General features: G+C 47.2%; 1 protein-coding gene across 1 annotated transcript in view; it reads left to right on the top strand.

The window, feature by feature from the left end:
* The first annotated feature begins 587 nt into the window (after nt 1-587).
* Nucleotides 588-13,563, top strand: part of LOC131748235 (uncharacterized) — a 30,508-nt gene continuing 17,532 nt past the window's right edge. The window contains exons 1-2 of the mRNA XM_067023185.1: nt 588-722; nt 1,548-1,665. Coding sequence (XP_066879286.1) covers nt 588-722; nt 1,548-1,665 — 253 coding nt within the window. The remainder of the gene's footprint in view (nt 723-1,547; nt 1,666-13,563) is intronic.

Below are 13,563 nucleotides of genomic sequence, written 5' to 3' on the forward strand. Positions count from 1 at the left end.
CACCATGTCTCTGAGCACGTACCAGCAATACAACACGCTTTTCTTTCTCCCTCCCTTCCTACCTTTCCTCTCCTCCCCTCCCTTCTCCTCTCCTCCCCTCCCCTCTCTTCTCCTCTCCTCCCCTCCCCTCTCCTCTCCTCCCCTCCCCTCTCTTCTCCTCTCCTCTCCTCTCCTTTCTTCCTCCCTCCCTCCCTCCCTTCCTTCTTTTTCTGGCCGCACTGCAGCATGTGGGACTTCTCCAACCAGGGATCAAACCCGCACCCCCTGCAGTGGAAGCATGGAGTCTTACCCACTGGACCGCCAGGGAAGTCCCACAACGTGCTTTCCTTTTCCATCCTTTTTTGAGAAGCCATTGAGAATGCTGAATGGTTTAGGAAGAACATTCTCATCCAGATGACATTTCTACGTTATTTTCCCTTTACGCTTTGTGGCTGAAGACACCAGGTCTACTCATTGGCTTATGGGTCCCCAGTAACCTACAGCATTACTAGCATGGAGTGGATTCTCTCTGCATGTGCGTCGTTATTAATTAACCAAGGTTTGTGTTAGGACAAGCTATCGTCAAGGAATCAAGACTGCATCTAGACATGGGGATCCGATACAGAAGGAAGGCACAGAGGCTGACCAGAGAGGAGAAGGAAGCAGCCATGCCATCATTCCTCTCTCCTCCTCACCTCAGTCCCCCGGAAGATACAGGCCGCGGTGGAGAGGATACAGGCCAGGTGTGTGCAGATTATCCCTGTCACTTCTCCCCGGGTCTCCTAATTACCCACATTTTATCCAGGAAAAAAAAGACGTATCACGTGGGACGATTTCAGCTCTAAGTCAGGAAGTCTTAACTCCAAAGTGCTTTTATAATGAGGGAAATTATTATTTCACACAACAGGAAATGGAACTGTGGCAGTTCCCAGACACCCTTCGCCCTGCAGGGCACAGGAGAAGCTACTGCAGTTCTCCAGGCCTCACGAAGACGGGCTTACATCCAGGAGAAGACGGTGTACTGCTTTCTAGTAGTCCTCTGCTTTCCCAGAAGTAGCTCTTTTTTGTTTTTTTGTTTTTTTTTTTGCGGTACGCGGGCCTCTCACTGTTGTGGCCGCTCCCGTTGCGGAGCACAGGCTCCGGACGCGCAGGCCTGGCGGCCATGGCTCACGGGCTTAGTTGCTCCGCGGCATGTGGGATCTTCCCGGACCAGGGCACGAACCCGTGTCCCCTGCATCGGCAGGCGGGCTCTCAACCACTGCGCCACCAGGGAAGCCCCAGAAGTAGCTCTTTTACCTCAGTAACTGAGTTCTGCTTCCAAGCACCCTCACGTGTCACCGGGACGGTGGATGGACCTGGAACACGCCTGCCCCGCCAACATTCTCATCGGGGTGCTGCAGTCTTCCTCCCTTTATCACGACGGAGCGTGACCTCAGTGGCCACGCCAGCCACTTGGGAGATCTGGCTCTTAAGGCTGTCTCAGTCCCTCCCTCCCCACCCTATCCCAACCCCGCCCACAGTCCACCAGACAGGCAGCTGTGGGTGGCACACGTTGGCCCCGTTTTCAGGTTTCCTGTCCTGTCTCTGGTGTTCCTACAGTCTACGGCCATACCACCCTGAACGCGCCCGATCTCGTCTGCTGTTCCTACCACCCCAAACAAATCAGCTCATTCAAGTGCAATCGAGGTGGGTAGAGAGGGCAAAGCTTTACCAAGCTTCACCAGAAAGTTCCACTGTATTCTCATTTTGAGCCCCATCCAAATTCCAGGTATATAATACTTTCTAGATATTCTGCACACTACAGACACTCATTCAGTGTTGCCTAACCTGTGTCTTTCTAAAACAGAATCCTTCCCTAAATATCATTTTGTGAGTTTCAAAAGAGCTATTCAATGATTTTTTTTTTTAGGAAATAGCTCAGAAAGTTGGGATAAGAAAAGCCAACTGAATGCTAAATTGACTGCAATGTCTTTTTATTATTCAAGGACAAATTTAATCATTTTTTAAAGAGTTCTAATCTTCATTATCTATTAAACCTATGAAAGCCTTAAACATTATTGTCTTGCTATCAAATGGCATATACAGGAAAAGAAATTACACTTAGTTTTACCACTCAAGGAATTAGAATTACTATTCAAGTAACAGAATTGCTATTACTATTCATATTAATGTCTTATGAATAAAGTTCTAAAAGAAAAATGTATACATATATTGCTATTTAAAGCAAGGAGCGTATAATTCTATGACATCTCTAAATCCGCACTGAACTCTGCAGCTGGCTACATCCTCTTACGCGCACCAGCTCTCTGTGGGGCTCTTGCCGTAACACAATGGAAGCGTTGCTAGCAGCGGTACCTCTTTACGGATGATTTAGCCCAAAGTCCTGCGTGACAGTCCACTGGCTGAGGACGAAGAGTCTGAAGGTCAACCCAGAACCCAAGGCTTCTAATTCAAAATCTCATGCCCTTTCACATAGTCTTTTTAAATTAATTTTTAAAGAATTTCTCTTGTGCAAAATATGGGAAAGCAAATTATCTCTGTCATTGGAAATACTGTTTTGTAACTTTCAGGCTCATAAAAAGTCTATTTGGATGAACGATAAAGCGTGATGGCTAGTTCATTTACATTCTAATGTTCAAAGTACAATGATGTAACGTAATCATTCTGCATTTGATTTTATTTCCAATCTACTTTACAACCAGTTACCAGTTTTTCCATCCTTGCTATCTGGGTCTTTAAAATCTAGGCTGATATCCCCATATTTGCGTAACTAAAGATACACACGTGTGGCAAGAGAGGGGAAGGTGAGATAGGGAGGTTGTCAGGATAGCATTGTGTGTCCCCTGAGGATAAAACATCCAGCTGACAGAGACCGGCTATTCTGCTATTTCAGGGTCCACCACATTTTCTGTGCTGCCCCAGTGGGACTGGTGGACATAGCATGTTCTCGTACGACCCGCGTGAGAAAGCGGATTGCAGATCCTGTTTTTAAGTTCTGTCTCCATAGAATAGCCAGGGCCTAACGGCAAAGGAATGAAACGAAGGAGCTTGTTTTAAATGCCATTCTAGCATCATGCTTGAGGATGTGTCATAATGTCATGGAATCCATAACCAGAGGCTTGAAAGTCCCTGCGCACCAACGCTGCAGATGACTGCGGCCCCTCCCCCGCCGCGTGCCCTCACTCGCGCCACCTGTGACTGCCGAGCGCTGCTTCTGAAGCATCGCGCGCAGTGCGTCTTCATGTTCCACTTGGGCCCACTGATCTGTTCCTCTTGACGTTTCCTGACTGGATCTTAGAGTAGCTTTCAACCAGCCCATCTTTCTTGGGCTGGAGGGTACTTGCAATGCCAAGTTCCACTGGTGAGCTGGAATGCCCACTTCAGACTTTTGGACACAGCATTAAGAATCTTGACCCTGGGGCTTCCCTGGTGGCGCAGCAGTTGAGAGCCCGCCTGACGGTGCAGGGGACGCGGGTTCGTGCCCCGGTCCGGGAAGATCCCACATCCGGGAACCCGTGAGCCGTGGCCGCTGCGCCTGCGCGTCCGGAGCCTGTGCTCCGCAGCGGGAGAGGCCACAGCAGTGAGAGGCCCGCGTACCGCAGAAAAAAAAGAATCTTGACCCCAAGAAAGATGGCAAAGAATCCACAAAAAGTCATGAAAATACAGACTTTGTTCATTTATCAGAGCATTATTTTGACACGTGCCCTGATCCTCTTTGGTCATAAAAATTATGAAGAAGTGAAGCAGTGGTACCTGCATGGACAGTAGGAATTCAGGCTCCAGGTTACCCTCCATGAGGCCATTTCCAAAATGAAGCTAGCTCCTCAGCCTGGCCCAGTTTGTTCCCATCTCTCCGCCTCTGCCCTGAATGCCAGACACTAAGATCCATGACCGCCTCGCAGCTAAGCCCATGGATAGTGTCACTGAGAGGGACACGGAACCTCACTGCTCTCAACGTCTGTCCTTCTTTGGCCATCATATGCCACGTTATGTGCATTCCACATCCTGAGAGCACGCAAATCTTTCTTTTCTTTTCATTTCCACCCAGACCATCCCATGAGCACTTTGAAAAGTGTTTTTCTCAGTGAATACATATTTTTCTTTCTTTCTTTTTTTTTTTTTTTTTGGATAACAAGAAAATTTAGAAACTGCTGAGCCACAGGCCCACGTATAGCTAAGCCTTCCTGTTGACGTGTGCTTTAATTTCTGCTTTCCATCTCAGCCCCCTATTGGTAATGGGCTGTACACCCAAATTCCAAGCTGGACGGTTTGGACAAGGACCCACAGGGACTGTTCCTGCTGAGCATTTCCCTCCGTCTCTCAGATGGACTCAGTTCCTGCTTTCTCTTGCCTGAATCTTTATGGATCCCCCTAACCTTCAATGGCAACTACTGAAGCTATCAAAAAGCCCTTGTTCCCCATGGCCCTAGATCCTAGGTTTATACTCCGTCCTGTCCTAGAATCAGCTAGAAATGGGTGTGATGACGGGCACTCCTCTGGCCTTCTGCCCTTCAGCTCTTCCTCGCCTCTACACAGACCCCACTGTCAGCTACAGTAGTTGTGCTGCAGCCTAACTACGCATTACTATTATTCACGTATGTACGTATAGACGCACGTAGGTATGATGGGTATGTATGTACGTGGGTGCGTACATGTGCAGACATATACAGCTATGTATATATTTGTGCGGGTGTGTATGTGTGTATATTTCCCACCTCCTTGCTGGGGAGCAAATACATTTTTAAAGTTGTCTACTTTATTAAGTGCCCTTAGAGAAGGATTAGACAAGCAGATATGGTTTGAAATGAGAGAAAAAACTGTCATCAGTGAACTGGTAAACTCTAGAACCACTGCTCTTTCCAGTCAACTATCAATATTTCAAATGCCCCTGTTTTTGCAATATCACTTTATTTTCCAAACAAACATCTACGAAGATCTGTTGACTTTACTTTCAAAACATATGTTATGAAAGACCTAAACACAGGAAAACTCACTCACAAGGACACGTGTCCCATCAAATAGACGCAAAAGCCTTTCTAAGGAGAAAAATACAAATAGAAGATGCTACACTTGATTGTTCTTCATGAGTTTTCAGAAACGCTTAGGAAACAAGTGGGAACCGGTGTTGAGTTGCCAACCAACCTCACCAGTGTCAGGCACCGCACAGAATTCCCACGTGGCTGTGCGTGCGTGACGCAAGGAGCAGATCTGCAACCAAATAACCATGAGACGCATGTGAAAATGTATTAGGGCACGCCTGTCGCAGAGGAATTAAACAAAGGGCGGGGAGAGCCGTCTGCAGGAAAAACAGAGGCGGAAACATATGGCAAAGCAGTGCTCTCATCAAAGAAGAGAACAGTAAATAAATTACGAAGCAGGGGCAAGGTGGAGGAACAGGAAAAAGGCCCCACAGAAAACAGCAGTTCCTTGGAAAGAATGCATTACCTTGAAGGAAATTCAAGAGAGGTCTTTTACTTTTCGACAGAAGAGTATTTCACAGGGAGACGTCAGTTCCAACACAGGCAGGAGAAAGGAAAGAAGGTGAATTACTGTGCCGTCAGCAACACTTTTCTCTCTGCGGCACTTCTTGTTATTTGCATTAAGTACTAAGCTTGTCAACAGTAACAAGCTAAGGAGCCAGAATAAAATACTTGGACCCAACAGTTCAGAACAGAGCCGAGGGCGCAGCTAGGTCACGTGTTGGTATGAATCCCACCTAAAGATTTGGGGAAGACGTCCACCCATGCAGACTGACTTTGATTTTTATTTTTTCCGCCAGGGCCCCCAAACTACTCTCCAAATGCTGCTAAATGGTGAAATGTATCGTAGGCATGCGTTAAATTCTCCAGCACAGGCTTTGGGTAGCACGCTGGCTATGTTCCTCCCTGCCAAGGGAAGCCAGCTCTGTCCCCCGGAAGGGCTCAGAGGACCAAGTGAATCACGGAGCAGAAAGCGGCAGGAACCCTTTCTGAGATGGGGACGTGGCCATAAATGTGAGCTGCCTCTCCTTTTACCTTTCAGCTTTCTTCTGTGAAGAAAAACGTTTTTGACTAAAATTCCTAAAGTCCCCTATTGCAGGGAGCATCTTAGTGAACTATAGGGCAAAACCCTGACGTCCAGGCGAGCACGGGTCACAAGAAGACATCACCTGGGAAAGACGAGTAGGAGGAGAAGTGGAGGAGGAGATGCAAAGACGAAGTAGGAGAGAAAGAAGAAATAAGAATGTAATAATAATAATAATAAGCAGCTGACGTATGTATATTGGAAAACGCAGTGAAGTTAAGTTTGAGTAACTAGATATTATTAAACCCTTATGTTTTTATACCACTTCGTGTTTATAAATCATCTTGTAAAATTATGAGATGAGATCAAAAATTACGATATGGTTTACAAATGAGGGAACCGTGCCTCGGAGGGACACGCCCAGGTCATACACCAGACGCAAGGCAAAACTGAGACGTCCACTGCAGTCTCAGGAAAGCTAACCTAGTGTTTCCACAAAGTCATGTCCCTCAGGAATTGGTGAAAGGAGAACTCTCCACAGCCCTCTAAAGCACCTGCTTTTTTAAGGAGCTATATAACCCCATTCTAATGAAACTCTACCAACACGTACCTAAAGAAAATGACCAGCTCTCTCATTATGGTTTGGGTGAAAGTCACTAATTCATTGACACATAAAAATGGGAAGGTTTTTCTAAAAATCAGGAATTCAATTTTTGGGGCAAAAGTTACTGCTGTTGATGTGTGTGCTATTGTTCATGAAAGAAGGTCACTTCTTTTCCATCACAAGGTAGCCCAAGGCTGGATAAGTAATCAAGTCTTTAAAGTGTATCTGCAGTTGGAAGGGCCCTTCAGTAACTGCTTCCTGGCCAGGAGGGACGAGGCGGCTCGCACGGTATTTGGACACAAAGAGGAACAAGGTAAAATCCAAACTCGGTCTGTAAATCAACAGGGATACACAGAAATATGGTTATGTGCAAATAAGCAGTGATGAGCCAGTCGGTAGACGTAATAATAGTGGATCAAGAAGACAGGAAGGGGGGAGCATCTCTGTCCGCCTCAACCAGCAAGGACACAATGTGAGATGCCAACCCAGAGGAAGGGAGTCTCAGCTGGTCCAAAGAACCGGTGGGGAGAGTCCAAACCATCAGGACACAGGAGGGAGGAGGACCTGCTCAGTGAAGTCAACAGTTTGTGCAAAGGCAGAAGCACAACAAACTCACGATTCTTTTTTTGTGTGTGTGGTACGCGGGCCTCTCACTGTTGCGGCCTCTCCCGTTGCGGAGCACAGGCTCCGGACGCGCAGGCTCAGCGGCCACGGCTCACGGGCCCGGCCGCTCCGCGGCACGTGGGATCCTCCCGGACCGGGGCGCGAACCCATGTCCTCTGCATCGGCAAGTGGACTCTCAACCACTGCGCCACCAGGGAAGCCCAGAAACTCATGATTCTTGAAAACTGAGCACATAAGCTGATTACGCACTTGACACATCGGTGGGTGCTGGTGAAGAAAGACAGTGATGCAGAATCATGGAGGGGGGCAAAAAGAGGGACCCTTCTTATACGTGCCCACCAATGGCTATCCTTGTATTACCGGTAGGTATTATTTACTACTACCTTTTAATTATTTTTATTTAAATTAAAAATTTTATTTATTTTTAAATTTCTATTTCTAATCTGTAACTTGAAGATCAGAGATCAACACTTAAAAAGAGGAAGGAAGAAGGAGGGCTGGAAAGGGGGGGAGGCGGGGAGAGACAGAGAGAGAGAGAGAGAGAGAGAGAGAGAGAGAGAGAGAGAGAGAGAGAATGAGAATAACGGACCTTCTATTGACTCCAGATGCTGAATACACAGTTACTGGAGCTTGTCAATGGGCTAACACAAGGCATATCACCATCACTGAAAAAATACTATATCAAGGGGCAAAAGACAGGTGTTTCAAGGTTCTCAAGGTTCTTCTATCTTGCTGGGAATACAGGAGACCACACACAATAAGGTCTCATGGCCAAGCCAGTAAAATCATGCCACAGGCTAAGAGCATCACCAAGAAGCATTCCCAAGAACGCACAGGGCAAAGACGGGCGCCAAGGCATATACACTGATGGAAAAGTAGGACGCACGGAATTTGATGAAGCGTCTGTACACAAGGAAGAGAGTATCAACAAAAGCTTGGAAGGCAAGTCGCCAATAAGATGTGCACCATCTATACCAGAAGTGATGAGAGGCTGAGTTGATCACTTTTAAGACAATGGAGAAGATGCAGTAGAGAGACACTCTTAGATGCCATGACATTTTGAGGATGTGACATGAAGAACTAGTGTCACCCAGGGCTGGGGGAGCAAAGTGGCAGGAAATGTTCCCGTGGAGAACTTGGGCAAGTCTGTATTACACCCGTAGGTACCAAGGTCTCAGCACTGGGGGTGGTCTTGGAGACACACAGATGAAGGAAACGTGGTCTGGTCTGTAGGGAACTCAGAGTGTCACAGAGCCACACCAGGAAGAAACCACAACTCGACGCACGAAGCCACAGAAGAGAGCTCAGAGCGACGCAGCCGGCTCAGCAGAGGCGACGGCAGCGGAAGCGTTCCGCGTGACGGGCGGGGTCTGCGGCGGCCGCCTAGGGCGAGGAGGGAACACACAGGCGGGGGAGGGGGAAGCGGGCGGTACAACCGAGGGAACCACGTGTGCGAATAAGGCCTGAACGGAGGAACACGGATGGAGGAACAGGAGCAAACAGCTCTGGAACTGAGCGCGCGCACACACACAGAAGCACGGGATGCTGCCGCCAACAGGGCCGGGGTCTGAGACGGCTCGGACCCCGCCAGACGTGGCAGAAAGCCCGTGGCGGAAGCACAGTGCTCGGCTCGGACGCAGCGTGGTGACTGCAAGTGCGGGCTTGGGATCACACAGCTCTTTGGCTTAGGCTGGTCCAATGCTCAGCCGTGTTAGAACCTTGGGAAAGTTACTGAACGCTGGTAAACTTTAGGTTCCTGATCTCACAAGGCATAAAATAACTGCCCACCTCTTGTCCGGGTTGTTGGACAGAACACATGATACTGTGATGTCTAGTGTTGAGTGCAATATCTAGCTCGTCGTTGGGACTCAGTAAACTGTTTCTAAAATTACTAAAACGCCACACATTTGCAGAGAAAGATGGAAATATGGGTTCCTGTGGAATCTGGAGTAGAAATTCATGTTGAGGTGCCTGGCAGGGTGTAGCATCCAGGGACACCCGTGCCAGGACACAGAAAGGCACTGACTCAGACGGTTTCAAAGCAACCCCAGGGAAAGGCAAGGCATGCAGCCTGGAAGGTACTGGCAGGAAGCATGTTTCTGGATCTAGGACACACAGGTAGATTCATAAAATAACCCAAACACGGGCCTCGAGCCAGAATGTCTGCAAAGAAACTATGCAGTAAACCAAGAGAGGGGAACACAGGGTATTTTTAATTTTACAACAACCAGAGGACTACACTGCATTTAAAGATAATCAATTAAGGCTCCAACCTCTTAACATCATCTGACATTCCACACCAAACTGTGACTACTCTACTAGCTTTGGTTTTGTTTTTATGGACTGTTTTTTTGAGAGCACTTTTAGGTTCACAGTAAATTTGAGAAGAAGGTACAGAGATTTCATATGTACATTCGGCCCCTGCAGATGTAGAGTCTCCTCCATTATCAACCAGAGAGGTGACCGATTTCAGTCGATGAGCCTACGCTGACACGGCATTATCACCCAAATCCACAGTACGTTAGGGTTCACTCTTGGTGTTGTACATTCTGTGGGTGTGGACAAGTCTCCATCATTATAGTACCATTAAGAGTATTTTCACTGTCCTAAACTCCCTCTGTGCTGTTTAACCATCCCTCCCGCGTCACCTCCCCAGCCCCAACCCTTGGCAACCCAGTGATCTTTCTACTGTAGACACAGTTTTTCCTTTTCCAGAATGTCCTCTAGGTGGAATCATACAGTATGTAGCCTTTTCAGATGGGCTTCTTTCACTTAGTAACATGCATTTAAGGGTCTTCCATGTTTTTTCATAGTTTGATAGCTCATCTCTTTTCGGCATTGAATAACATTCCACTGCCTGGTCACACCACAGTCTATGTAGCCATTCACCTACCAAAGGACGTCTTGGGTGCATCCGAGTTCTGGCAATTAGGAATACAGCTGCTACAAAGACCCACGTGCAGGTCTCTGTGCGGGTGTCTCCCTTAGGAGAGACACAAGGAGCGCACTTGCTGGGCTGTATGATGAGGGCATGTTGTTTTGTAAGGAGCCACCGAAGTGTCTTCTGAGCTGCCCGCACCATCTTGCGCTCGCACCGGCAACGGACGAGAGCTCCCGCTGCTCCACTTCCGCATGGACATGTGGTGCTGTCAGTGTCCTGGATTCCCACCGTGCTCACGTGGTGTAGGGCTATATCTCATTACCGCTTGAATTTGCATTTCCCTCATGACATACGCTTGTCTGCCATCTGTACCCTACGAGTTTCAACTGACAGAGATTCCGTCAAGTGTAACACAAATACCTGCATAGGTATGAAAGAGAAGCTGTGTTTACAGCTTCACAACATTTTGCTCTCCTTATGACTTTGAGTTCAACGGGATTTGAAAGCAGGTGGCCCTTCTGCCCAGAGAGGGAGGGCAATAAACTCAGACACCAGGCCAGAGAGGGGCCGCAACACCCGCATGGAGTGTGGGCAGCACCCTGACTTGAAGAGGCTATGGCTGCTTCTTGACCGTGTGGACAAGGACAAAACAATAGCCCTAGTGAGTCACCAACGACCGCAACAGCTCTTATGCGGCTCTACCGGAGATCCTGAACTTAGCAGGACACACAGATCTATGAAACACGAAAGAATATTCACTATTATCGTGAGGAACAAGTTGCCTAGAAATAGTAAGCCACGCCTCTAGTAGCATCTTATTAAAAGGCCGAAGAAACAAATTCTTGGGTCTTGCAGTCACTGTAGACTCCCTATCAAGCCACTTAAAAAATTGATTCTAACGAGTTCTCCACTGTGGAAAGGTATGTGCTTTCGCTATCGCCAGAGCAGCAGGAAGCGCTAAAAGTAACGCTTCTTGAAATTCATTTAGTATACTTATTTCCTCATTATTTTGAAATCTGAAATTGATCATATCAGGGATATTAGAGTGTAAATTTTATTGAAAAAAAGTTTTATTCCTGGGAAGTGTAACTCAATTGCTTGTGCAAAAGCCAAAATGTGACTTTTTAGAAAAATCACCTCAGAAATGTCTATTTTGAAAATTAGAACTGGATGTCAGAGCCACCTACTCCTAAAATACATCTTTCTTTTTAGACTAAAAAATATGAAGAACCACCAAAATATAAAAATAATGGAACAAACAATATTCAGATGGAATGTATTAGACAATTAAATATTCTTTCACTGCAGCTTATGCATAACATAGTCTTTTTAAAATATTTATTTCATTTATTATTGTTATTATTTGGGCTGCATCGGGTCTCAGCTGCAGCACGCAGGATCTTTCACGATGGCGCCAGGGCTCTTCGTTATGGTGCACGGGCTTCTCTCCCGTTGTGGCGTGCAGGTTTTCTCTCTCTACCTGTGGCGCAGAGACTCCAGAGCGTGTGGGCTCAGTAGTTGTGACGCGTGGGCTTAGCTGCCCTGCGGCACGCTGGATCTTAGATCCCCGGCCCGGGACCGAACCCGTGTCCCCCGCATCGGACGGCGGATTCTTTACCACTGGACCACCAGGGAACTCCCACACATAACATATTCTTGTTAAAAAATCACACTGCTTGTCCAAGGCTATCATATTTTAAAGTGTCTCCTGTTTTCCGAGAAACAGAAATATATAATCACCATTATGCAAGTCATATTAAAAATTCACTGCTCGTGGTAAATTGGGAAGTGGGTTATTTGAAAGATTTCCTCTCAAGGGCACAGTGGAGGACGGTAGATAATCAAGCCCCGACGCTTCAAGCAGAAAGGCAGAGAAAAGACCTCTGAAGAAAGGCCAGGCGCGCGGCCAACCCTGCCAGCAAGCCCAGGGCTATAACTTCAGGGAAATCTTCCACTACCGTATGGTTTGGGGACAGCAACACAGTTCCAAACCCCTATTTGTTTTCTTAAAATGTTGATGGCTTAGACGCCAGAGAGCTAGCTGTGGGGCGGGGGGGGTTCCCAGGGGTCGGAAGTTGCCAGTTGGTTCTTACATCACATGCTGGTTTCTGATCCAAAGGAAGAGCTTCATTAATCTTGTAAACAGGTAGAAGCACAGAGCAAAATACCTCAGTGATGTACACATGATGACAAGATAAAAGGCACTGATTTATCCTTGGAGAAAAATAACCAAAGTGGTCTGTAAACACTATGATCTGTAAAAGCGTAGAAGCTGGCATGGTTATAAAACTTCCCTAGTCCCACGATAACTGCATGACTTTATCAATCTGTGCATTCACCTGGTACGTCGACAACACTGCTTTTGATTAGTGAGCAAAGCTGGTGTCTTGGGGCCATCTGATGATGCTGGATGGATAGGCACAGCTCAACTCAGCCAGGTGGTTTATGCCCCCTTGAGCGCACACAGGAAAATCAGTAGCTGCCTGGTATTATAAAATGCACCTCTCTGTTCAGGAGTTCAACTCCATATACAGCTTTTTTTTTTTTTCTTTTTTTTGCCATGTAGGTGATGCAATGCTCAGAAACAGATACCTTCAGGTAAGAAGAACACATTGAAAGCCTAACGGACTCGGGAAGCCTCAGAGTTCTCGCACTTTGGGGGTGACAACTGAGCTGCGGCAGACGAGCATTCTAAGCAGGTGACAGGGGACTTAGCAATCGACGCTCATTGTTATGTGTGCAGTGACTGTCACCCAGGTAATGAGCCAGAATTTTCTAGGACTTCTTAAAATCGTTTCGTCAGGTCACCCTTGGTTGGTCTCATAATCCCACTATTCCAGCAAGTGTATCGTGAAGCTCTGGACGTTTCCGTGTGGTAAGACATTCCGCATTGATCGGATTAACTCAAAATGGACTCTGACGAGCAGGACTGTTCCAGCATCTGTAGCAGAGAGGCGTCAAAACATACTGACTAATTTGAGCAAAACCAGATTTTCATAAGCTCTCCCTACCTCCCTCGTTCTTCCAAGCAGGTATAGTAGGGAGTCGATTCTCTCCAAATACTGAAAGAGTTTAGGCTCCTTATTCAGAGGAAATGTCTGGTTTCCATGATGTTTCGTTTTGTGTTTTCATTTCAGCATGAAGATCGCAGCTTACGATGTGTCCTCTCCAAGTGAAACGGAGCAGGGCCCTAGGGACCCTTCCCCCAGTGTCCTCCCCCTGCCTTGTGTCTGTGGCAACGCTTTAGCCAAGGAGTAAGTTTAATGAGAGAAGTAAGAAAGTGCAGATGAAAAGGAAAACAGTGAAACGAGACCAAATAACAAGTTTAGTCACTAAGCAAAGTCAGGGACCTTTTAGTTCCTCCCCAAGGGCTACAGATCAAATTCTGAGCCCCATCCTGTGAGCTGTCTCATAGATAATGAAGGCCCCAGCAGGGGGAAGAAGTTAACTGCATGATGACCAGACCGCCGTC

Source organism: Kogia breviceps, chromosome X, assembly GCF_026419965.1.
Source record: "Kogia breviceps isolate mKogBre1 chromosome X, mKogBre1 haplotype 1, whole genome shotgun sequence".
Lineage (NCBI taxonomy): Eukaryota > Metazoa > Chordata > Mammalia > Artiodactyla > Physeteridae > Kogia > Kogia breviceps.